Source organism: Calonectris borealis, chromosome 14 (genome assembly GCF_964195595.1).
Source record: "Calonectris borealis chromosome 14, bCalBor7.hap1.2, whole genome shotgun sequence".
Classification (NCBI taxonomy): Eukaryota; Metazoa; Chordata; class Aves; order Procellariiformes; family Procellariidae; genus Calonectris; species Calonectris borealis.
The window spans coordinates 11,813,554-11,840,774 of record NC_134325.1 but is presented as its reverse complement, the minus strand read 5'-3'; the positions used below and the strand labels follow the sequence as shown (position 1 = coordinate 11,840,774).

Genomic DNA, 27,221 nt, shown 5'->3' with positions numbered 1-27,221 from the left:
TGGGGAATTTTTTCAAGCTTCATTAACTGGGCACTCATGCTGATGTTTAACTTTTACTTATTTTGCTTTTTTAATACAATATACAAAAAAATGTTGTTTTTTTTTAACCCGCCAACCTGGAGCAGGGGAAGGTGGCTCAATAGGGGAGGGGAATATGTGTAGGATATAGAGATGAAAAAAAATACTGTAAAAGGGCAAATATGTGTCTTAATGTGTCACGGCTGTCCACAGTTGCTGTGCAATAGTGGCAACATCAACAGAGGTCAAGTAGTGACAGCGGGGAACTCGAGGACTGGTAAAGAGTAGCACATGTGGCAGGGTTTGAAATGTGACCTTTGCCTGTGCGGTTTGTTTTCTGCCACGTCCTGGCATAGCAGGTAAAGCAGGCTGCAGACTGAAAATGGGGGCACGGTTGCCTCTTTCTTTTCTTGCTTCTCTTGAACACCCAGAGGAATCAAGTCTTTGAGTTCCCTGTGCAAGTGGGTGAGTGACATACAGGTTGCATAGACCTTTTAAGCAGAAATAAAACAATGCTTGATAAGTTTTATTTTTTGTCTTCATTTTTCAGTTAGATTTTAGGATGTGTTAGTTAATACACAAGTGCTTTGCATTGGTTCTTATCACAAGTTAGCTCAATGAATACAGCTATCGGGTAATATGACTTTGGGTTCACTAGCTTGATAAAAACTGTACTCCCACCTTTGATAGACTGTTTCCATCTACTATACAGAAACAGTATTTAGAATAACAAAATAAATATATCCTCCAACCATCCAGTCCGATCCAATCTTTCCTGACTTTACAGTATAATTTATAATGCTTAGTTTTGAAATTCAAGGCGATGGTACGTGCTACAAAAAATGGTGGCTAGTAGAATACCTGGTGAAGATACATCCCACGAATAGCCGTGGGCTTTGAGCAATGTGACATTTTCTCAAAAGTCCTAGACAAACTCATTCTTTCATCTTTTTTGGCTTTGGTGGGTTTTTTTGTTTGGTTGGTTTGGTTTGGTTTTTGCAAGGTGTAGCGTACATGTCAGAAATTATTTTGTCAGTATGAGTTTTTATCCTGAAGATTTTAGATTTAATATTTATGTCTTGTGACCATTCAAGCAAAGAACAGAGAGATTTTCTGAGGACAAATACAAGACAGTAGCATATATAATTGTGTTTTCCCTTAGAGCTTTTTGTTGTATTATATATGATGGCCAAATCAGTCCTGAAGTCAGTGAGCTCTCGTATATGCGTGTGATGGTAGACCCGAGTATGATATGAAGGACATCCAAAAGGATTTTGAAGCTAGAGCAGATTTGTAAGACAAGTTTAGAGTACTTTGCTCTTGCTGTGGGGTTTTGCTCAATTATATTTTCTGGCAGTATGGGTGAAATGTTGAAAAATAAAACTGAAGAAGGATATTCTGGCATATATGTATGCACTGAATTTTTTAGAAGTGAGAAGCTTTTATTGTTTTTCATCTGACTAATCTATTAGGGAAAAGGCACTCATCCTGTGCAGGGCTGTAAATGTTCAATTATGGCAATATTGATAAACTTCACATTAGTATTACTGTGTTTTATCCAACATCAAATATCAAGTCTGGTTGGTTTGCTCAAACCTTGTTAACAACATACTTAAAAACAAACAAACGAACCAAACCAACAAAACAGCAACAAAAAATGCACCATCTGGTTAGCTCCTAAGTTAGGCATCAAGAAAGAAATCATTTCATGCAAGCTTTTAATAGTACTGACCCTTGTCAATGACGGCTGATGACAAAATTAGATTCTGGTGTAGATGGAGCTTGTTCTTCAGCGAGACTGGGCACAGTTTCCTAGTTGAAAATTATTTTGAAGAATGGAGTTGTTAAATACCATACCAGTGTAAAAATTGCTGGGCATCTAATGGCTAAAAGGTTGTATGTGCTTTCAGAGGAATTGTAATTTATTTTTAATATGAGTCTCCTAAATATTAGAAAGTTCGTAAACTTCTGGGAGTTTGCACATTTCCCAACCTTGTAAGTGCTTGACAGAAACACAGCGTTGTTTTTTTCTAAGACAGAAATAAAGGAAGGAAATAAAATGATAACGTCCTAAATAATGCATTAGAATTACGAAATCCACTAGCACCAACAAAATTACAGTAGATGTAAATACGTGGTTTTCACCTCACTTTCTAGTGCTAAGGTAAATGATACATTTAGAAATTCTTTTTCTCCAAGAGACAACAAAACCAAAAAAGCAAAGGAACTTAACAACCTGTTAAATATAATTGTTCTTAGTAACTTTCTGGGGTGGGAAACAGCTTATAATAATGTAATTAAATCAGTAAGGCATGGAATAATTAAAGAAAATAATTTTGATGGCTGGAAGGGCAAGGCAACATTAACTCGTAAGTAATACAGAGCAGAAAAGTTTCTTATCTGCAATCCAGTAGTTTATGATTATTTCTCAATATCCAGGTGAAATTTAGGGTATCCTCACCAGCTCTGGCAAAATCTGTTTTATTAAAATGTAACTCTAATATTGTGCTTAATGGTTTTGATGTAAGCTTAAAAAATGTCATAGGAACAATTCTTATAGATCCTCTTCCTTACTTCTTTTGTCACATCATTACACCCACAGAGGCAATTTAAAATAAGAGTATTTCTGTTGATGCTAGGATTTGACAAAAAGAGTAAGGAAGATGATCTAAAGCTGTTTCTATGGAAAAAGAAAAAAAAAAAATCCAACTCTCTTTCTGGTATGACTTGGAGCATTCCCAATGGTTTATGACATTTCCTGTTTTCCCAAATGCAATTTATGTGACTTCGGTAGAGCTTTTCACAGCAGGATGGTACAATCATTGTGGAACTGTGCTGGAGAGGGACCTTCTTATTCCAGGGAGGTCTTTCAGGGCAGGTCTCACTCCCCTCATGCTCAGATGTGGTCTGACTAACTGAGACAGGACAGAGACACTGCCCTGCTTGTCCCCAACCTACAACATTCCAAAGTAGTATTGCCAAAACAAATATTACAGGAGCTACTAGATATTCCTTGATTTTGCTGAGAGAACTACAGAACAGAAATAAGAAGTAACACTTTTAGGAGTTTTTTTTTTTTAATTAAAACAGGTGCTGCTAGGTGTATGTATGCCTGTAACACACAGTTTTGCTCCTTAGTTTGGTGAGGGAAAAGCTTTAACACAAATCCAGAAGCATCGCTTTGAAGAAAATGGGAAAAAACCTGATTTTTGGAGTCATATTTGTTTCCTTTTTCTTTTTTATTCCATGGTATGCTGACAGTCAAAGAGAGAAACAAGTCAATTAAAGATTCACTTAAATACGTTAATATGTAGGGGAAAGCAATCGCATCTCCCTTTCCCATAAAGTTCAGACGGCACTGGATGCTGGAAGTGGTGGAAGGATTTATGCAGACTAAGCAGATGTGTACCTTGTGTAAATTCTTAAAAGCTTTCTTACCTCTCTGTAAAAACCAGCCATTCCATTTTTAAGCTGTTTTTGTAAGCCTCAAAATCAAAGGAAAGAATCTTTAGTCCAAATAGAGGAATAAAGAGTCCTTTTATAGAGGAATAAAAATTATGTCCAAAAAAAAAAAAAAAGGGCGGAACAAAAGGTAGTGATAAAAACTAGGCAAATACATGGATCAGATGCTTTGGTCTTTCTTCAATCTAGAAGCTGATTATTAAAACAATGAATATTTTAAAATTAATTTAATATTGTTTCTGTCTGAGTATTTTTAAAGTTGTGTGCCTGCTTTTGGTATTTATGCAGCCATCTAATATACCAATGCTGTTCCACTTGGAATCAGTAACAAAACTCCCATTTAGATTATTGGCTCCATATATAATTTCAAACACAGCTGAAGAGACAATGACTCAGAAAGCTGTGAAGCTTTTGTTGTTAGAAAAGGAACTGTTCCCTTGACATTTCACAATGACAAGCTAACTGCAGCAAAAAGAATAATATAAGTATACTTCAGGCTTCAAACAGTCTTTCTACATTTTATTTCTAAAATAACTGGTTCTCAAATTAAATACTCGTAATATCTTTGTTATCTGCAGATTTGGGAGCTCCTTTATCAAGCAGCTGATTTCTTATTTGTTTGGATTTTCTAAGTGGGTTTGTTTGGTTTTTTTTTTTTTTTTGAGTAAGCTTCGGGAAACCTGTTCTTTAAAATGATACTTAAAGCACAGGATCATAAAATAGTTTAGGTTGGAAGGGACCTCTGGAAGTCATTTAGTCCACCTGCCTCCTTGAAGTAGGTGTTGTTACATCAGGTAGGTTGAGTAGGTTGCTGAGGCATAGGTCTGATCAAGTTTTGAATATCTCTGCGGGTGGAGATTGCACAAACTGTCTAGGCAGCCTGTTCCACTGTTTGATCACTTTGACCATCCTCGTGGTGAGAAAGATTTTCCTTGTATCTGCATGGTGGGTTTTTTGTCCCCACTTGTCTGTTGCCTTGCATCCTATCACCATGCACTTCTGAGAAGCATCTGGCTCTACCTCTTCTGTATTTTTCCAGTAGGTAGTTGAAGACAACAAACAGAGATATCCTTCCTTTGCATTTTCTTCTTCAGACTGAGTGAACCCAGTTCTCTCAGCCTCTCCTCAGACATCATGGGCTCCATTCCTCTAATCATCTTGATGGCCCTTCCCTGGACTTTCTCTAGCAATGCAATGTCTTTCTCTAACTGGGCAGCCCCAAAGTGGCTGTAATACTCCAGGTGTGGTCTCACAAGTACCAAATGGAGGGGAAGAAATCACGTTCCTTGACCAGGTTGCTACACTTTTGTGGAAACCACCCAGGAGGCTGGTGGCTGCCTTGGTGGCAATGGCATGCTGCTGGCTCATGGTCAGCTTGTCCACCGGAACCCCGAAGGCCTTTTCTGAAAAGCTGCTCTCTGGCTAGCAGGTGCCCTATACTGTACTGTACTGTTGTAACTGCATTATTCCATCCTATGTGCAAGTCTTTGCCTTTGACTTTTCACGGGGTTCATGCCAACCCATTTCTCATGTCTGTTGGGAATGTGCCTGCCTAAATAGTAGCCTTACCTTCCAGCACATCAACGGCTCCCCCAATTTAGTATCTGCAAACTTGCTGAGGTTGCATTCCACCCCCTCATCCAGGACATCAGTGAAGATGCTATTGACCCTAGTATTCATCCTGGAAGATGGCTGCTCATAGAAATTAAAGTATCTTGACAATATGTGAGTTGTGATGATGCATATACATTTCAGCTCAGGTTCCTGTTACTTTGCATTTTATTAATCATCCTACATAATTGTTTTCCAGTTTTATGGTACAGTGTTTGAAAAACCATGATTGTTGGTGTATCAAAGATTGTATGTGTTTCATTGAGTCTGTGTGAAAGTATTGGTTCTCAATTGCAGTGTAGCATCCAAAAAGTCTTTAAAGTTGTCTTTGGTTTTCCATGCGAATGCTGGAAAAACTAAGGTAGCCACAGTCACAGGCTGGCCATTGGGGTCATATTCTTGCTAGTAGTTGTTTTGGTGGTTTTGTTTGTTTTATTTTTCCCCCTTGTTTCTTGTTAGAAACCCTGAAAAAGATTTCTCAGAAAGCTTTCACTCTGCTTCTCACATACTTGGACAGTCTCTTCTGGCACCATTTAACTTGTCCCGTGACAGTTCTCATATTAATAAAAGACAGATTTAACTAACTCTAGGTTTCATTCACTTTCTATTATTTGCTACAGGCTCATATTTATCCCTAGGGTAAACACTCCCTTATAAAGACGAGGCCTAGGAGTTCCCCTTCACCAAATACTGGCGGATCGTGCCCTTGCTTTTTGTAAAAGTCAGTCTTGCTCTTCTCTGTTTCACTCTGTTTTTTCACAGCCTTGGTTGGTTGCCTGTATCGACCTTTACCACACCTTCCTTCAGAAGGTGCCAGCCCTATGAAGGATGAGAGCAAGCTGTAGTTTCTGTACCCTTTCCAGTTTGATCTAGCTTTAGCAGGTTTACAAACCCAGTGTTCTCCTGGGTGCTTTACAATGTGACACGAAGGATTCCTTCCTATCCTACATTTCATTGAAGCCACTGAGGCGAAGGGCTCCGGAGCGGAGGATCGCGCCGGGGGACCCTTCCTAAAGCGGCAAAACCCGCGAAGGCAAAAGCGCAGGGAGCGAGAGGATGCCCCAGCCCCCCCCCTCCCCCGAGCCGGAGGAGCAAGCTCCTGACGAGCGGCAGCTCTGACTCAGCGTGGGCGGGGACGGGAGGGACGGCGGCCAAACCCCCTCAGACACAAGAGCAGCCCCCAGGGAGCGTGAGCGACCCGGAGCGCGGCGAACAGGGCGGGCAAACAGGGCGCGGCAGTTGGCGCCGGCAGGGCGTGCGGGGAAGGTGGGTGGGCAGGGCGCAGCCCCCCTCGCTCAACTGGTGGTCATCGCCCTCCCAGAAGAGGACCTAGCCATGGTTTCCACTCGGCCGAAAGCCATCGCCAGAAGAAATGTGGCGACCCAGACGGAGCCCCCATGCAAACATACACCTGTCCAGGTCTCCAGCTGCAGGGAGTGCCTGAGCCTGTCCCTTGTACCGGAGGGCAGCAGAGACGACGCCTGTGTGCGCTGCGACCAGGCAGATGATCTGCTCAGCCTGGTGGCAGAGCTGAAGGAGGAAGTGGAGAGGCTAAGGAGTATCAGGGAGTGTGAGAGGGAGATAGATTGGTGGAGCCACACCCTACCGTCCCTGAGGCAAGGGGAGCAGATGGAGGCTCCACAAGAAGTGGAGGATCCCCTGCCCTCTTGCCACCAGGCAGAAGGAGGAGACCCAGGTGACGGAGGGGAATGGACACAGGTCGCTGCTCGGGGCACCAGGCGAATCCCTGCCCGGCCTCCCTCACCTCAACCTTCCCAGTTGCCCTTGCAGAACAGATACGGGGCTTTGGAACTTAAGGGCCAGACGAACGAGGACGCAGATGAAGGCCCATCCAGGGGGTTGTCCGAGGCGAGGCAGTCAGCCCCACGCATTACGACTGCCTCCGCTAAGAAGAAAAATCGTTGCAGGTGATTCCCTCTGAGGGGGACGGAGGGCCCAGTTTGCCGGCCAGACCCATCCCACAGGGAAGTCTGCTGCCTCCCTGGGGCCCGGGTTAAGGACATTACTAGGAAACTCCCTGGTCTGGTACAGGCCTCCGATTACTACCTGCTACTGGTTATACAGGCTGGCAGTGAGGAGGGTGCAGAGAGAAGTCCCGAAGCGATCAAAAGGGACTTCAGGGCACTGGGGCAACTGGTGGAAGGATCGGGAGCACAGGTAGTGTTTTCCTCGATCCCTTCAGTGGCAGGGAGGAACACTGAAGGGAACAGGAAAACTCATCGGATCAACACATGGCTTACGGGCTGGTGCCATCGGCCAAATTTTGGCTGCTTTGACTACGGGGAGGTTTACACGGCACCGGGCCTGCTGGCGACGGATGGAGTTCAGCTGTCTCACAGAGGGAAAAGGATTCTCGCGTATGAGTTGGCGGGGCTCATTGAGAGGGCTTTAAACTAGGTTCGAAGGGGGAAGGGGATAAAACCAGGCTCTCTAGAGAAGAGCCTAGGGGCAGCACGCCAATGTCGGGGGAGAAATCGGTAGCCCAACTCACATGCATCTACACCAATGCATGCAGCATGGGCGGCAAACAGGAGGAGCTGGAAGCCATTGTGCAGCGGGATAGCTATGAGTTGGTCGCCATCACGGAAACATGGTGGGATGAGTCTCATGATTGGAGTGCTGCAATGGGTGGCTATAAGCTCTTCAGAAGGGACAGGCGAGGAAGGAGAGGCGGTGGGGTAGCTCTGTACGTTAGGGAGTGCTTTGACTGTCTAGAGCTCAATGATAGCGATGATGAGGTTGAGTGCTTCTGGGTAAGGATGAGGGGGAAGGCCAACAAGGCAGATATCCTGCTGGGAATCTGTTATTGACCACCTGACCAGGATGAGGAGGCAGACGAAATATTCTACCAGAGGCTCGCAGAAGTCTCACAGTCGCTAGCCCTTGTTCTCATGGGGGACTTCAACTTTCCGGACGTCTGCTGGCAATACAACATGGCAGAGAGGAAACAGTTGAGGAGGTTCCTGGAGTGTGTGGAAGAGAACTTCTTGACGCAGCTGGTAAGCGAGCCTACTAGGGGAGGTGCCTCGCTTGACCTGTTGTTCACAAACAGAGAAGGACTGGTGGGAGATGTAGTGGACAGAGGCCGGCTTGGCCTTAGCGACCGTGAAATGATAGAATTCTTGATACTTGGTGAAGTAAGGAGGGGGGCCAGCAAAACCACTACCATGGACTTCCGGAGGGCGGACTTTGGCCTGCTCAGGACACTGGTCGAGAGGGTCCCTTGGGAGACAGTCCTGAAGGGCAAAGGGGTCCAGGAAGGCTGGACGTTCTTCAAGAAGGAAGTCTTAAAGGCGCAGGAGCAGGCTGTCCCCATGTGCCGTAAGAAGAACGGGTGGGGAAGACAACCGACCTGGCTGAATGGGGAGCTCTGGCTGAGACTCAGGGAAAAAAGGAGAGTTTATCACCTTTGGAAGAAGGGGCAGGCAACTCAAGAAGAGTACAGGGATCTCGTTAGGTCGTGCAGAGAGGAAATTAGAAAGGCAAAAGCCCAGCTAGAACTCAACCTGGCCACTGTCGTGAGAGACAACAAAAAATGCTTTTACAAGTATATTAATGGCAAAAGGAGAGCCAAGGAGAAACTCCATCATTTATTGGATGCAGGGGGGAACGTTGCCACCAAGGAAGAGGATAAGGCTGAGGTACTTAATGCCTTTTTTGCCTCAGTCTTTAATAGTCAGAGCAGTTATCCTCAGGGTACTCAGCCCCCTGAGCTGGAAGACAGGGACGGCGAGCAGGACAAACCCCCCATAATCCAAGAGGAAGAAGTTAACGACCTGCTATGCCACCTGGACGCTCACAAGTCTATGGGGCCAGATGGGATCCACCCGAGGGTGCTGAGGGAGCTGGCGGAGGAGCTTGCCAAGCCACTCTCCATCATTTACCAGCAGTCCTGGTTAACTGGGGAGATCCCAGACGACTGGAGGCTGGCCAATGTGACGCCCATCTACAAGAAGGGCCGGAAAGAGGATCTGGGGAACTACAGGCCGGTCAGCCTGACCTCGGTGCCGGGGAAGATCATGGAGCAGTTCGTTTTGAGGGCGCTCATGAGCCATGTCTGGGACAACCAAGGAATCAGGCCCAGCCAGCACGGGTTCATGGAAGGCAGGTCCTGCTTGACCAACCTGATCTCCTTCTATAACCAGGTGACGCGCCTAGTGGATGAGGGAAAAGCTGTGGATGTGGTCTACCTGGACTTCAGTAAAGCCTTTGACCTTTGACACTGTCTCCCACACATTCTCCTAGAGAAGCTGGCGGTTCACGGCTTAGACAGGTACACTCTTCGCTGGGTAAAAAAATGGCTGGGCGGCCGAGCCCAGAGGGTTGTGGTGAACGGAGTTAAATCCAGTTGGCGGCCGGACACAAGTGGTGTTCCCCCAGGGCTCAGTACTGGGGCCGGTCCTGTTCAATATCTTCATCAATGATCTGGACGAGGGGATCGAGTGCTCCCTCAGTAAGTTTGCAGACGACACCAAGTTGGGTGGGAGTGTTGATCTGCTGGAGGGTAGGAAGGCTCTGTGGAGGGACCTGGACAGGCTGGATCGATGGGCTGCGGCCAACTGTATGAGGTTCAACAAGGCCAAGTGCCGGGTCCTGCACTTCAGCCACAACAACCCCAGGCAATGCTACAGGCTTGGGGAAGAGTGGCTGGAAAGCTGCCCGGAGGAAAAGGACCTGGGGGTGCTGGTCGACAGCCGGCTGAACATGAGCCGGCAGTGTGCCCAGGTGGCCAAGAAGGCCAATGGCATCCTGGCCTGTATCAGAAATAGTGTGGCCAGCAGGAATAGGGAGGTGATCATGCCCCTGTACTCGGCACTGGTGAGGCCGCACCTCGAATCCTGTGTTCAGTTTTGGGCCCCTCACTACAAGAAGGACATTGAGGTGCTGGAGTGTGTCCAGAGGAGGGCAATGAAGCTGGTGAAGGGCCTGGAGCACAAGTCTTATGAGGAGCAGCTGAGGGAACTGGGGTTGTTTAGTCTGGAGAAGAGGAGGCTGAGGGGAGACCTCATCGCGCTCTACAACTACCTGAAAGGAGGTTGTAGCGAGGTGGGGGTCGGTCTCTTCTCCCAAGTAACCAGCGATAGGACGAGAGGAAATGGCCTCAAGTTGTGCCAAGGGAGGTTTAGATTGGACATTAGGAGAAATTTCTTTACTGAAAGAGTGGTCAGGCCTTGGAATAGGCTGCCCAGGGAAGTGGTGGAGTCACCATCCCTGGAGGTATTTAAAAGACGTGTAGATGAGGCACTTAGGGAGATGGTTTAGTGGGCATGGTGTGTTGGGTTGACGGTTGGACACGATGATCTTAGAGGTCTTTTCCAACCTTAATGATTCTGTGATTCTATGAACATGTACAGTCCAAGTCTTCTAAGCATATACAGTCTCATTTTTCTTCTCACTTCAACTGGTATGAATGAGGAATAACTATAGAGAGATGAAGATAATTATTTGACTGTAAAGTTGAGGTAAGACCAGAATCTGGCCCTTGCTATTTACAGTTTTCAATACGAGTGATGGTACAAAATGTTGCTAGAAGAATGTGCTCCCTTACGTGTAAACAAAGAGTGCCAGCTCCCAAAGCGTGTTCTCCTCAGAAAACTCTCTGTCCAAAGAATGTCTTTGAATTTAACCAAATTCTGTTTTCTTATAGAAAGACGATAAAGTTCTCATGGGAATTAAATTTTTATAGTTAAAAAATGGTTAAAAAAGCTAGTAAGGTTTATTTAGGACTGGAAGGGGTCACCTGAACCATTTGAACATCTTTTCCAATTGATTATTGTTTTTGATATTTACCATGTGGTTATGATACCAATCTGCAAGAAGAACTTGGGCTTGGTGCTTTGCTGACTTAAAGATCTTTGATGCAAAATTCAGTTTATGATCTCTCAGATGGGAGGCTAAAAATCAGCTGAATTTCAGCTGTACAATTACAGCTGTGAAAAATAAAATTGCACAGTCACTCTGGTTTTCCCTGTATCGTTTTCAGATTCAACATCCCTGCCCCCCTGCCCCAAACTAAGGCTTATAAACTTACATTTTGTTTGAACTATAAGCCTTAATAAAATATTCTAGATTTAATTAATTTTAAAGTGACTTGTCTTTTGGAACCTTTGAGTTGCTTTTAAAGACTTTAGCTTATGGTAGCTCTTTTTCTAACTTCTGTTTTACATGATATTTGCACTGAATTGCTCTCATATATCAGAAGTATTTACCTTTTCAGAATGCCGTGTAATTTCCTACAAACAGCTGCTTGCTTTAGCCATGCTATTTTTCTGAAATTTAGTATGATTTCGGTATTTTAATATAAGATTTGATTGAAATACTGAATATTCAGTTGACCATCATGCATTTCAAGATCACAGATCCTCACAATATGACTATGATCACTTCTCTAAAGATAATAACATTCCAAGTTCCTGTAAAACACAATGAAATTGAAATGCAAGTTGAAATAAAAATATCCTATTTGTAGTCCTGTATTGTGTATATGTATTGTCATATACAGAGGGAAATATGCCTAGGTCTTGGCAGTCCAGTTCTGTCTTTTTGCTACTTTGTCATGCATTTTCTTCTTCCTTTAAGGAATAAATATTTTTAAAACCTTTTTTTTTTTTTACTTTATAGAGCCAGTATAGTGCAGAAGCGCATAATTTATTTTCAAGATGAGGGTTCTCTCACCAAAAAAATTTGTGAACAAGGTAAGGTAAAGCATCTTTCTGACATCCTTGTCGTGTTCTACATATTTCTGTTAACTCATTATATCAAACTAAAATTTTGAGGCCTTGGACAGTTTCATCCAGGTTCAAATTTGGAGTCTTCCATTCAATTATGTTCTTCCTTATCACATATACTGTTCCTCATACAATCTTCCTTGCCTTCCCCTAAATGTGATACTTGCAACATTTTACCTGGTCTTCATGTGAAACCTGTTTGTCTTCAGGGCACTTCGTTTATTGAATCCTGGGTTATTTCATCCTTTCCTAAACCTAAGCGTTGCAGTTGGTTATTGCATCCCACTGGAGAATCTATATGCTTTGGCTGTCCAGAAATTTCAAGTCTATTGTGTTTTAAGATCAACCGAGGTTTCATCCATATCGGATAAGAACCAGAAACAAATCCATTTTAAATCTGAAGATGACTGAAATAGTAGTGCCTTCTTATTTAAAAATGTAGATTTAAATCATCACATCCACTTACAAATATGGTCCAGGTATTTCAGGGTTTTAATTTAGTCTAGTGTAGCCCAACTTAAAAATAATCAAAAAAAAAAAAAAAGTGTTTAACTCAGATTTATTTACTGGAGTATTTATTATGGTGACTTTGCTGTTATCTGTTGATTTTGAGTTGTAACCATTTCCAATGGGTACTTTGCTGCTTTTTCAGACTCAGCCTCAGAAGGTGTGACTGACAAACCAATTTTAGATTGTTGTGCCTGTGGAACTGCCAAATACAGGCTAACTTTTTATGGAAACTGGTCAGAAAAAACACATCCCAAAGATTTTCCACGTGAGTATCATTCTTTTACTATTGTTGTACCCTATAGGGATTGTGAAGAGGGTTGGAGCTTCTTGTATGACACAACATTACTTATTTACAGCTCAACAGTGTAAATTATGACATATATAGAGTACTGCTAACGTTCAGTATTGAAAATCCATGGATCTTTCTGTGAATGCTATACATTACAAATAAATTCTATTGATTTGCTTGACATTTGAACGGAGGTGTGTATGAGATCACATTTTCAAGATTTTTCACATTTTCATTGTGGTGAGAAAGGTTAGTGGTGTTTTTTTTTTTTTTTTTTGAAGTCTTATGTACAGCTAGGAAATGAGATTGTAAGAAAAAGGCCACAAAAGATGAGCAACACACGAACATTTTGATTTTACAACCATGCCAATCTAGCAGTATGATTTCCTTCAAAGTCTTTTGAAAGATTCCATTTAGTTTTGGTGAGCCGTGAATCTTGCTGCCCAAGGACATTAATTAGATATGTAAACCTTAGAATATTCTGTCTTCTTTGTCTTTGTTGGTTGAATAGACAGATAAAATACACATTTTGAGCTTTGCCTGTCTGGGTTTTTAAAGTTTCTGAACTACAGAATCAGTATTCTTGTTGCAATAACCCAAGTAACCGTAAAAAGGTGAAGTTACAAAAACGTGTGTATTACGCATTTGTTCTTTCATTACTGACTCCAAAGTGTGTGGCAATAGAGGCTAGGAAAGTATTTGAGAACGTGAGTCACATTTACTGGTCTTTAAACTTCTTTATGTTGTCTGTGGCTGATGTTTATTATATAGACTTTATATGTCGATTTTTTTTTTTATTATTATTGTCACAGTGTCAGAATATCATCATATAACTCAAATATGGTTTGTGTGTCAATCAGCTCATAGTTTTAACAACCTAAGCAATATTGCTTATGTTGAGTTTCTCATTCATTTTAAGTTGAATGTAGCATTGTTCAAATATGATTTGTCAGCATAATACATGGGATATAAACCAAGCCAAAACCAATAACTGCAGGAATGCTCTTTTAGGCTATTGTACGATTATGTATCTGCTGCGTGTGACACTTTATATGCATTATTTGTATGGATTCAGCTGGTGGTTAGAAATAGGGCATGAGAAAATGATTGAAAACTATGAAATTAGTGTGACTTAATGATGTAATATGGGGGATAAATGGCCTTTTCTTTTAAATCCAAGTCAGTGAACACATTAAGAGTATGGGTGCGTAACTGAAAGTAAGCAAGTTGCAATAGTTTGCCGCAATAGTGGACTCTGTAGACTGCTATCTCTCCCCACTTACAAAGTGGTGAATTACATTGATGTTTTACTTAAAAAACTGGAAAAGTGAAAAAATAACCATATAATGCTAGCAGGATTAAGCCCAGTAGTAACTGCTGATAAGACTTTACACTGAAATTTCTGAAAGTTGAGAAACAATCTCATCCAGATGTCGTGATGTTAAAAATGAAAACTAGTCATCAACATTATTCTTTAAAATTTTGAACTTGTGCATTAATTACATTAAAATAAAATGCTATTCACGATGGACTGTGGTAAATCAGTAATTATTTGCCAGGCCATCACATAAAAAATTCTGCTCTATTCTTATACCATCACTATGGCTGAAATAGAAAGCGGATCATAAAACTTATATTTTGTCTTTTCTTTAACTTATCTTCTGACTTGCTTTAAAAATCCCTAAATAATATGTACTCTGTTGCTTAGCTTTTTTCCAAAGAACTGCTTTTGCCAAATGAAGTATTTTCTTTTGCTATCACACAAAAATGTTTCTGGAAGGTACAGTGCAAAACTTTTAATTCTGGGAAACTATTTTGAGGTTTTCATTGATTCCATGGATTAGAAATAATTCTACACTTACTATACCGGTGCAATTAAAATACCTCAGTTCCATTAAATTTAAAACTGTATTGTCTGTTTAGGAGTTATCAGATGCACCTACTCTATAAAGCATTGCTTAGAATGAAACCACTGCAACACAATCTTGTTCTGAGTGTGCCAACCATAGAGTGAATGGAGAGAGGTGTACCACAGCTGTAGAAAGGGTTAAAAAACTAATTCTTAAAACAATTTTGCTTTCGTGGATCTCAGACTGAAAAGAAAACCAAACTGATTTGCAAACTAAGGCTTAAAAAAAGTAAGCATGCTTTTCAGGTAATTTTTGCAAGTTATCACAACTCCTGATAATCATAGAATCATTAAGGTTGGAAAAGACCTCTAAGATCATTGAGTCCAACCGTCAACCCAACTCCTGATAGTAGGACTAGTGGAAGCTGAGTATTTCATTTGTTATTAAAACTGGCTCAAGGGGAACTATTAAATTTCCTATCACATTTTGCCAGTCAGAAAGATTTGTATTTACATGTGCCCTGTGGCTTAAAAGCATTTATCCTCTCTGTGTATCACCCATATACAATAACAGAAATATATATGCTCTCCATCATGATTTGATATGGCACATCTGTGAAATATGTCAGAGGATACATTCTCACGTTGTGATGACACCTTGATCTTTATGCAAAAATACACATATAAGTGTCTAAATTGAGAAACTAATACAAAAAGGAAGTGAAATAACACCATTGGAAAGCTGTCAGTATTCTGTTTGCTGTCTTAGGAATTGGATAGTGACATTGGACTGGTGATGCAAAACAGCTCTGGCCTCGTACTGCTCAGATTATTCCATGTAGAGAAGTTTCTTTGATGTTTAGAGGAAAAGATTTAAGAAACTTTATTGAGTTGTCTGTTCGTTCTCATAAAAAATGGGAGGTTCAAGGTGAGGAGTGAAACATTTGCAAACGTTGTACAGATTTTGTGAAGGGTTTAGGGTGGATGTAGTATGCTTTAAACAGCTCATTTGGGCAAGCAGGTGGGCCAGCTGCTTTCTCCACAGAGCTAATATCTTTAAGGAAAGGTGTTTAGTGGAAGAGGCTGGGCTCTGGTTGCAAAGGCATCAGATGTTCTTGATCTGCTTAGGATAGGGAGCGTGGGAGGCTTTGGAGCATGTGGAACAATTCATTATCCATTTTACTAAAGACTTAAAGGCACTCTGGTTCCTCTCTGTAGTGATACATTTTTCTTCTGTAGGGACTATGTGGAACCTTCTCTTTCAATAATTTCAGTGTCACTTAATGTGTTTCAGGGAAAGCTGCTGTCTATGACTTGTGAGATAGTTAGACCTGTGTTCTAGGAAGAAAGAATGGGCAAAACTGGTGGCCCCATCACTGGAGCTGAATGACAGTATCCCTCTGTGGTTTGACAAGGTGCCAGTGTATATTTAAGGAACAATTACTAGATCTTAGATCAAGAAACCATCTTCTGACACTGTAGTATCTTCAGCTATTACCTGGTTGGGGGGGAGGTCTAGTTTTGTTTTTTCTCCATTTGGGGCTCAATTACTGATTAGCTTTACTGGACTCTGAAAACATCAAGCCTACTACAATTCAGAGCTCAGTAGGTCTATTTTGGTCCAAGTTTAGCACTAGGGAAACTATGGAGGCTTTGTTTGCTGTGTTGCTAGGCCATCTCCCTCATCTGTCTATTCTGCTTGCTACGCTTTTCTAGCTTTTTCCCCCTACCATTGGAGTTAATTTTTTATTTCTAATCTATTTTCTATTTTCCTGTGATTAGGTTCCTGTATCTGACTTTATCTGTTCAATTCTCTACACTGTCTCTTTCAATTTCATTGTCGCACCTTTCACATCTTAAATTTACATTCCTTTTGTTTACTTCATTATTCATTTTTCATTCATTTATTCTAGTTTTCAGCGGTTTTACTGCTACTCTCTACCTTTTGCATTGCAAAGAAAAATGTTAAATATTGTCTCATTCCATCATTCTGTCTCCCTCATCTCCTACAGTCTTTGCACTGTTACCAGACTGTCTGCTTATGTGAGCAGTTCATTTTCTCATCGTTTTCCTTTAAGCCCATATCTTTGCAGAGTGTTATTTGACACTTAAGTGAATTCATTTTTATTTCCAGTGCTGTGGGACTTCTGTGACTCCTTATTGCTGCTCGATTCTCTTTTCAATTCCATCAGACTTCTGACATTTTCTCTTGAAACTTTTAAATTTTTTTCTTTCTCTGTTCAACAAGACATGAAACAAGAAGAGGAATCCTTTTGCCTAGCTCTACAACTCTTACACTGTGAGAAATTTGAGCAAGCAAACTCAGTGAATATAGAAGCACCAAAATTCACTTCTTCGCTCCCTTCCTAGATTAAAGGGAACCCCTACTAACGGTTTGGGTGAGGTTCAGGGAAGGAGACACAGTACATGTATAATTTAAGTATGCAGAAGCAGAAAACCAGCTGTGTCAGTGCCAATAAGAGCAGTTCTTTACCAGTATTTCGGAAGTTTCCTGGAAGAAGTGCTGGACTCCATTTGTCCATTGAAAGCAAATGTTTCACCTCTGCTTCAGCAGAGGTTTCTGGCTGTAAGCCCTTTGTAGCTCTGTGCCTGATAATGTTTGGGCACAAAGCTATAAATGAAAATCTATAACATTTAATGATACTGTAATTACGCTTATATCTACCTTCTGCTGGTAATCTGCTGTCACCACTCAAACACAAATCTAGTGTACTGTTAGAAACCGGTATCTCTCAGTAAAGAAATGACTTGCTGTTAAATCTTTGAGTGACCACTGAAGTCTTCCCTTGCAGGTTTCATCCTCAAAAATATTTTACATGGAAACCTGAAATTAAAAGATTCGCTTCCTGAAGAAGTGAAGTCTTCGGTGAAGAAAAAATATACTAAGCCTATCTGTGTGGGGGGGCTGCTCCATTAGCCGGAATACAATCTTTCTCACCATTTCTGCCTGTGTTATTATATCCAATAATTACTGACACTTCATGCTGTATTTCTGTAGTTTACTGACTTGTTCTTATTACTCTGAAGATATGGTGTATTGATATAGTGAGAACTGACAGCGTGCAGCATTTGCAAAAGCTTGGTGCTGGTGAAGACTGAGCACTTCAAACCTTTCACTTTAATAAAAAATTAGGAATTATGCTTTGAGGCTGTCTTGGTGGTTGATTTTTTTTTTTCTTTTTTCCCCTCCCTCGAAAGGACGCACCAACCACTGGTCTGCGATCATTGGTAGTTCTCACTCAAAGAACTACATCCTTTGGGAGTATGGAGGATATGCTAGCGAAGGTGTCAAACAAGTGGCAGAGTTGGGGTCCCCAGTAAAGATGGAAGAAGAAATTCGACAGCAAGTAGGTGTAATTTAGTGCATACTTTAAAAAATGCATCCTACCTTGGCCTGTGAATGATTTGTCATTGACAATGTCTGTGAATGTCATTTTGCTGGCTAATTTTCAGATAAGCAGATTAGGAGATCTGCCTGTCTTTCTTACCCTGGCAAAAGTTTTTGTCTGTGAAAGGACAAGTAAGTTGCAGTATTCTGAACTTAGAAAATCTATGTGTCATGCAAGGTATAAATCAGAGGTAGAAAAGTAAAATTCATCTTTCTGGGCTTAATCATGATGAGACTTAGAGTTTGTTAAAGGAATACCATGAAGACGGCAAGCAGTATGCCTTAATCCTTTTTGAAGTGGTGATTTTTAATTTATAGTACATTGTAGTTGTTTTTTTTTTTTCTGGTAAGCACCTTATTTGCAATTTTCTGCAGATTCATTCAAGTTAGAAATGCTCTTACAGAAGAGTGAGGTGATTTTTGTTGCTGAGCAGGAAAGCTTTACACAACTGCACTAATAAAATTCGATGAATCAGGATTATGGTTTAAGGGCAAAAGAGCCTTTACAGTGTATCATCTTACAGGGGATTGATTCAGCTGAACAGAAATCAATCTTTCAAATACTTCATAGATGATTTTCATTTTGTTACATCAAGTAACAAGCAACCAAATAAAATATGCCAGGACATGGTAATGATTATTATTAGGACATCTGCCTCCATAAAATTTAGGGACTCACTGGAAACTGAGCTCAGTTATAAGACAGAAAGAATGTAAATATTATTACATATAACAGAGCTATACATACAATTTTATGTAGATGTATGTGTGTGGGTAAGTGCATATATAATATATAGTTATGATTGTTCCACATGGGAGAGAAGGCAGAAATTGTCCGCAACACCTTATCACCTTGTACAGACAAGGCAGGAGCAGAAGGGAAACAGCATTCAGTAAGAAAAGTTAAAGGCAGAGAAGTTAAAGTCAGATCTGGTTTACTGGAGTCTGTGTCAGATTGTGCTTTCCTGACTTTCCCCCTAAACTGATAAAGTGATACAAGCGAGGAGGAGGCCCAGTCCGAGGCAGAATAGTCAGGTGGGAAAGCAGGGACGCACTGCAAGGGACAGTAAAATGGGAGCCAAAGGGCTTGTTTTGGCATTTCATGTGCCTGCTTTGCCATGCCAGCCTTTAGCATGCTGTGAGAAGCGTGACTTAATATTTAATTGCTATGCGGTATTTTTATTGTATTCCTGGGACACTTTCTGCTTCTGCCAAATGTACTGAGAATTAAAGATCTCAAAACAGCTGGAATTTTATAGAAGTATTTGTGTTTCAATCATTCAATGCCCATTCTTTTTATAAGGTAGAAATTTTAACAAATGAAGTCAAAATAAATATCGTGAGAATGGAAAATAGTACTTTACACTTCAGTAATGAACAAAAACATCTTTCCCTATTAATCATTATTTATGTATCACAAACATGCTTTCCTGAATTATCTGGTTTTTTCCTTAGTTTTGAACACATGTAAGAAACCCTCTGTACCTACAATTATTTTTGCTACATTTGTGTGGATCTTTCCTATATTTGATACTTCTGAATATGAAGTCAGCAAAACTAAAAGCAGTATTTAAGATGACAATATTGATTAATAATATTCACTTTTGGTAACTGCTGTGTGTTCAAGAGACAGTATTTTGAGGCCTCCTGTATAACAGTGTTATACAGAGAGATACAAAAAAAGATTCAATTATATTTATATAGACAGTGTAGAACAACCTCAAAGACTGTTTTGCCCACAAGAAAACTTGTATAGCGAAAGGCTTTGTGTTCTAAATTTCATTTGCTGTTTTGTGATGCTTAAGTGTATATAATCATGATAGAAGAACAGCTGGTGTGTTTGACAAGAAACTCCCAAACCCAAGAAAAAATAAAATAAAACCAGCTTATAATTTAATATATTAAAGGGATATGTAAGGAATATGAAAGGAAGAAACACGTTGAATATGAGGGGGAGATGTCTCTTTATCCTATAATAAATCTTTGGTGTACCTGGGAATAGAAAGTAGGTCTTGATCCTAGATCACTTGCCTTTGCATCTTTACTGAGAGGTGGCTGGATTTTATCCTAGCAATACTATATAAACCCAGATGGATTAAAATTTTAGCAGAGTATTCCATATATCACATGTAATTTATATTTTTTGCTGCTTACTTGGGAAATCAAGATTTTCTCATAGTAGGTTCACACGAAATAAAGAAAATCAGCTTAATTAGTATCTTTGTACTAAAAAAGAGAATTTCTTTGCACAGTCTTCACAAATACTTTATAAATAAGGGTTTGGCGCATCTGAATTGTAACTACACAAAGATTAGGTCTGGTCCAGAAGCAGCAGGGGCATGGGGAGGGTATAGGATAAAGTGCAAGTAGGGGTGCAAGTTGTGAAAGGTCATACCGAGCATTGGTGGAACAGGCAGTGAATTTGAAGGGAATATAGGAAAGAATGAAAATCTTGACTGACTCTGCTTTCCAAATTCTGGGTTCTTTGTCATCATGTGCCATGTATTTGCAAAAAAGAGATGTGTTTATACGCTGGATTCGAATCAGAGGTGATTGTGACTTTTAGAGTACATAAAATAGCTAACTGGCTACAATTTCGGGGGCTGCTGAAATTGCACATGAAATTAATGAATGTCGCAGTTCATTTCAACATCAGGCCTGTCTGATTGTGTCAAACCTGCAGTAATTCCCCTGGTTGTCCTGGTTCAGTCTAATCCAAGCAACAAACTAGTGTTATAACTGGATATTGCCTAGAACGATGCAGCATATCAACAAACGTGATAACATTTTTGTTGCGTTTATTTGACTTTTGTTTCTTTGTATCATGTGTTTAAGCTGCACTAATGTTTTTGAGAGATACTGAGGTACAGTTCTACAACCAAGACAGCAGAGATAGTAATGCCAGGAGCTAATTTGCTGACATTTCATTCAGGCGTGCGTTTTTTTTTTTTTTAATTGCACTTTCTCCCTTTCAATATCCCTGCTTGCCTTGAAATTTGGTAGCATTGTTTCCCTCCCCACACTTCCCAGTCTACCTCAGGATCCATTTCCCCCTTTTCCATTTCTGATTCTACCTTCATTTCCCCTATCTGTCGTCCTCCCAACCTTCTGTTGTGGGGTGGTGGGCGGATGCAATTCATTAAAATCACCCTCCCAAGCTGCTTTTGAGTTTTTTGAAAACACAAGAAAGGCAATTTTTGTGCTTAATTGTGGTGCCTGGACCCAGACCTCTGTGCAACGGCACAGGGCTGGGGCCGTAGCCCTCGCCTGCAGCATGCCCACAGCGGGCAACGCGCTTCTTAGAAGGCCAGGCTTGGGTTTGGAAATCTGCTGTGTGTCTATTGTGTTTTGTGTGCGATTTCTTAGGTGAATACATAGACACATATTTATGTAACTGGCATCTGTGTCATTGACATTATCTAAGGTTTTATTAAGAAAAAAAATTTCTATCTAATGATTTTTATGAATTATTACTAAAAATTTACCATCCGTGTATGAGACAAAGAAAAAAAAGGCTTCCTTTAAACAGAGCTTTGTTAAGAAGTGTCCTAACAGTTATGTGTCATTAACTAAAGATTCTCAAGCGTGAACATTTCTGCTCTCCATTTGACAGACTGCTGAATCATCATCAGCTTTTCTTCTTGACTGAGCACCTTCGAATGCTCTGATTTGTGTTGTTACTGTAAAGAGCCTGTGTGATATTTTTGCATGGATGGTCCTGGGTACTGTAAACTTGCTTTGTGGTTTGTTTATCTGGGAGAACTTAAAGGAACTAATCGGCCTTTGTGTTAAACTTTTCCTGGCAGCCTGGAAGGAAAGCCGCAGCACATAAGAGTTTTACTAAAACAATCTGTCAAGTGGTTAATGTGTACAATAGGATAATTCATGCGTTATACTTCAGGGGTTATAAATGAACAAAGGATGGAAAAGGAATTATGTGAGCAAAAGAATGTTCACTGACCTCATGTGTCTCTGAAATATAGTCACTCTTTCACTTTGTTTTCAGAAAGTCTGATTTGTTCAGAACCTGTTATTTGATAAACTGCCTGGACAGAAAAAAATACAGAATTTGAAAGAGGAATTCTGCATCCATATTGTGATTGCTCTGTTTAAACAAGCATGCAAACAAACAATATGGTTAACACATGAATCAAAAAGAGTAACATGTAACGCTGAATGTCATATCCTAGGCAGATGACACAAGATTACAATAGAGACATAGTCATTCCTCTTTGATTTAAATCTCTCACACCTTAAGAGAACTCATTTGGTTTTGCCTAATTATTTTAAGATAAATACTAAGTCATTTTGCCACCAATTTTTTTAAATCCAGGATAAGTAATATTCTGTACCTTGCTGCTATCTCCAGGAAATGCAGTTTGTACTCTCTGCTTATTCCCTATGGACACATGGATGACATTCTTACAGGTTTGGTTTAATGCTCTCTGAAATGTCAGTAAGTGGGATGACTTTTTCCATTGTCTTCAGTGGCCTCAGATTAGAGCTGACTACACCTCCAGACCTTTGAGAAGAGCAAGTTCTGCTTTCCAGTAAGGTGCTTGTAAATTTTTTGACACATGATAATTTAACTTATGTGAAGACAATTTATTAATCAAAGATGAAACCTGAAATACCTGAAACTTTCTACAGAATAAAATACGTAATTGTTATGACTCTATCCAAACATTTATTTTTACAAAATAGTTCTGGTTTGGATTTTTTTTAATATATCCATGTAATAAAAAAAAAAAAAAAAGAAAAGGGAGTCAAAATTAAAGTAATTTCATTGTTGGATTGATCCTGATTGATTGATTTTCTTGAGAAATGTAATTGCAGTATTTCCGTTGAATAGTTACCATTTCATTACCTGTTTTGTAGCACAACACTATGTTCTTCCATAGAAAAATGGGGTCATTAGATTTTTCTGACTGAAGCTGGTAAATCACAAATTATGAAGAGGAATCTGCAAAGTATATTGACTACTTTTTGTTATAGTGCTAGGCAAATTATTATCATGTTTACTGAAACAGGCTCAAAATTTTGCTTCTTGAATTATCTGTTATTGTGTACTTACAGAAGTTAAAATTGGCTAACCAACCACGGAGGTTCAGCTGAGTTGCACTTGTGCTTGACAGAACAGCTGAGAATCCTCCCTGAACAGTTAAGCTTCAGAGACCATGACACCCCTAACAATGTTTGAGAATAAGGCTACTTTGCACTTGATTGCTGCAGAAGTAGTTTAGTCTGTGCTTGTTTAAAGCAGCTAAAAAATTAGCGAGAACATGACGCTTGGCCTTCGTTGCAGGTGGAGCTTAAAACATATACAGGATCTTAAATTATTTTGCCAGGTCTTACTACTGATATTTCTGCTACTATTGTTACTCATGGAAACTAGAAGAAAATGGCCAACTGGGATGTCTACCTTTGCTTAACCAAACCTTCAGTGAATGGTGTCAAGATACCCACAGGGCCCCTTCCTCCTCAGTCCCCGGGAGGGGATTTGAGTTCCCATCCAGTTTTCAGAGGCACCAGCCTCTCTCTGTTGAAAAGACAGGAACACTTAGGAAATACAAAGTCTAATATGAAAAGTACAGTCACTGTTCTTAGAAATAGACCAAAAGCCCTTTAGGTTTCTGTGCAAAGTCCACAGAAATTTTCAGTAGATTTTGGAGTTGGTCTAGCAATGAAATAGTAAACACTGTCCCAGCATGTTTTCTACTTTAGTTACAGCCTGACTGCATGTTTTTAATGCTGTATTTAATCTAATTCTGGACAGATCAAGCTCCTTGATTGTAGATTTGTATCTAGACGCTTCTTTGCTCAGTTAGACTCCTCTACTGCTCTGTGCATACACCTCTATTGTGAATTATGGTACTTTTTATGCCTTTAGAAAATGTTAAGTGGTAGACTTTCCATCCTTTCCTTTTGCAAGATACAGCTTATAAAATAATTTAAAATCTCTGGCATGTTGGTAATTAGAAGTTTTGAAATGCCTGTTTACTATGCTAAATTTCTGCCAAAAAGACATTGTTGTCTATTTATGTCATAAAGGAAAGCTTTATCTACCAGTAAATAACTCATGCAACAGCGTTCAGAACACCTCTTCTAGGGTGGCTTCCATCTTTTAATAAACTTCTGTTGGAAACTGTAATTAGGATGATTCACAGTTTGTGTTGCTTTCTTTAAAAAACAAACAAACAAAAACTGTTCATTACAATTGCTTTTTTTTTAGTACTTGATAATAATAAAGATATGCTTCTCTAATAAGAAGTAAAGCTGATGTTGAATGCTGTGCCATTTTGGTCTTTAGGCCATATGATTAATTTCTGTGAGCATGATACTAATGTAGGTCAAAGTACAGCATTCATTTTTAAAAGATACATGTTTAAAAGGTGCTTTTTTTTCTGACAAAAAAATTTTGAAATACAAAAAAAACCCTTTAAAGATAATATTTAATTTTCTTTTATATCTTACTAGTGACTTATAAGGCAGATACTTAGAGGTCGCTTCACTTTAAAAGAAAAAGCATTAAGAAAAAATCAACTTTTTTCTGACATAACAGTAAATAAATTGTGTTTCTACAAATCTTATTCTTCTGAAGAAAATGTGGAACCCCCAAATTTAAATTTCTTCACTGAGTTTTATCTCTGTAGGCTTATATAAACAATATAGTCACTGTATGTTCCTATCAGTAAGGTAGTATTTGGTTTCAATAGTTACTGTAGTCTCTTAACTGGAATTAAATTGCAAAAGTTTTGATTGCTTGTGCAACTGTTAAGCAATCATGTTTTGGCTTTAAAAATAAGTAAACATGTGGAATGTTCACTTTGCGATACCAAAAAGAAAAGAAACATTCAGCTCTGAAGGTAAAAAAAACAAGTCATGTCTTTTTTTTAGTAAAAGCTTCACTTCCATTTCTGTCAGAAAAACTATTGTTTTGTTGGTGAAAATAGTCCCTGTAAATACTGGAAAATACATACCATTTTTACTAACTCTGCATGGTACAAAGCACCTTCAGTTAGTCTAAAAGCCATTTAAGTTAATCACTCTTTTACAAAATCAAGCTCTGACGAATAAATATTAAGTGGTGTATTATTTCCATGGGCCAAAACATGAAAGTTTCAACATACTTTTAATAGTTCATGCAGTCAGCCAATAAACATGAATAGGAAAATTTGTGCTTATTTGAGTACTCTGAAAATATCATTGCGCTATGGATAAGCTCTTAATCATTAGAGCACAGTTCTTATGCCACAGTTACTCCTGTGGTTCTGTGTCGTTCTTCAGTTTGGAGGATTGGGAGAGCTGGCAGATATTGAACACATTTTGTGCAAAACGTCCTTTTTATGATTGTGGTAATCTCCCTGGTTTAGAACACCAGGGAAAATACCCTTTTGAAATGGTATTTAGCCTTGGGTCAAAACTTTAGCAAAATAGTGGCTTAGTTAACACTGCTTTTCCAAATTCTGTCAAGTTGCTTTTTGCAAGATTTAGTAACAAGAACAGGAAAATGCTGTAAAATTACTGGAAACTCACTCTGTCAATAGAGTTGTAAATCTTAGTGAAACATTCTGGTTACCATTGCTCTTTTGGGTTTGTGGTACATCCTTAATCCATTTGTATTAGTTATGTGCAGAGCTAGGCCAGGTGCCTTATTGTCACAGAGAAATGGAGGTCCTCTCTGCTGTTAAAGATCTGTGAAAATCAGACAGAGAATTTCTGCACTCGTGATCTAGAAACTGTTAAACCACTGTAGTTTAGTTCTGTGATGGGTGGTGTTTCCCTTGCAGGAAACAGCCTTTGCAATTTAACGTGACTGGTGCAGTCATGCCAGAGAGAAGACGACAGGCGTGTGCTATTGTTGTTTCAAAAATTCTGTCTCAATATACTGGGGCGTATGATGCATTGCAGAAAATTTCTTCTTCTACTTAAAATTAGAAAATGCTTTTGGAAATTGTCAGCACTGAACAGACTCCTGTTACGACATTGTTTTCATAGAAAAGAACCTCATGTTGACTTGCACACACTGCATGTAGCTATGCCATGCAAATGTAGCACCAAGAGCACTTCTCCCTCCCTACGTTGAACACCCGGCCTGTGCTCTGTCCACAAACCGATCCTCAGTCTGCTCAGAAATGTGGAATTTCCCCCCAGTTAAAGTGGCCTCCAGTCCAACATTTCCATTCTAAAAGACAAATAACTTTAAGGAGTGATATTTGGTCAATGTCAGGGACACTGGAACCCTTCTCAGCATTCCGAGGAGTCAGTGGCTGTTCCAAGGTGAGCCGGGCCTCTCTTCGCCAGCCGCTGGAAGAAGCTGCAGGAGGTTGTTGGCCAAGGCCTTCTTTCTTAACCCGTTTCTCAGAAGTTACTGACCATCTCCTGTCTTCCCTCATTCCTTGTCAGCTGAGGAGTGCTGATTGTTCTGGTAATAGACAAGTAGAGATGATAAGTGGGGGGAAAAAAAAAAATCTTTTTTTTTTTTTTTTTTTAATTTTCTGTGCTTTTAACAGCAGTTACTGCTTGGTAATAAATAAAGCAGCTTGATTTTTAAAACTCCAGGTTGCGAGCTCTCATCTTGCTTAATGAATTCCAGAGGTTTCACACCTCTAACTTGTATGGGAGTCTTTGAAGTTTTGCCCTCACTATCAAATTGATATTTGCCATATCAATTACTCAGTTATTGATATGAAACAATTTGCATAACCAAACAATGAGTTAAGGTTTTATCTGTTAGTTCAACAGTTAGTTTCCCTTTCATTTGCCTTAATTTGCCTTGCTGCTTATTTCCTTCCAATTATCACAGACCCTCCATTTCTAATATAATAAAACAGGAAGAAATACAACTTTTCAGTAAAATCCAATAATCAGCTTCTCTTTGAATAAAAAGACTTCAAACAAGGTAGAATTCTTTTTGCAGAAGACAGACCCTTCAAGAAAAAAGGTTGTTTAACTCAAAGACAAGTCTTTCCTCAGTGAATTCTGATGCTAACTCTTGCAGAAATGGGACCAACAAACATTCCTGTGCTTTTTTAATGTCTATAATACTTGAGAGGCCCATCAAAGCTTATCAAGATTTTTTCTGCCTCTTTGGTAACTGCCTGGATTGGAGTAAAGCAATGCTAGAGGAGGGAAACAGTTGCTTCTGCTTCAGGTAGATTCATTCATTTCGACAGTATGCAATGATTTTAGCTCTCCAGTACACAGACATAAAAGTCACTAGGAAATGTTGTCTGTTCAACACAATATGATTGGATTACTAGACATTATTTTCTAATTCTAAAGTCTTTTAAAATGTCTTGCCTTTTCATTTCCTGCAGTTAG

At 39.9% G+C, this 27,221-nt stretch overlaps 1 protein-coding gene across 1 annotated transcript in view; it reads left to right on the top strand.

Moving 5' to 3' along the window:
- Positions 1-27,221, top strand: part of SPON1 (spondin 1) — a 207,712-nt gene that overhangs the window by 57,136 nt on the left and 123,355 nt on the right. Inside the window, exons 4-6 of the mRNA XM_075163225.1 lie at positions 11,734-11,807; positions 12,493-12,615; positions 17,708-17,856. Of these exons, the coding sequence (XP_075019326.1) occupies positions 11,734-11,807; positions 12,493-12,615; positions 17,708-17,856 (346 nt within the window). The remainder of the gene's footprint in view (positions 1-11,733; positions 11,808-12,492; positions 12,616-17,707; positions 17,857-27,221) is intronic.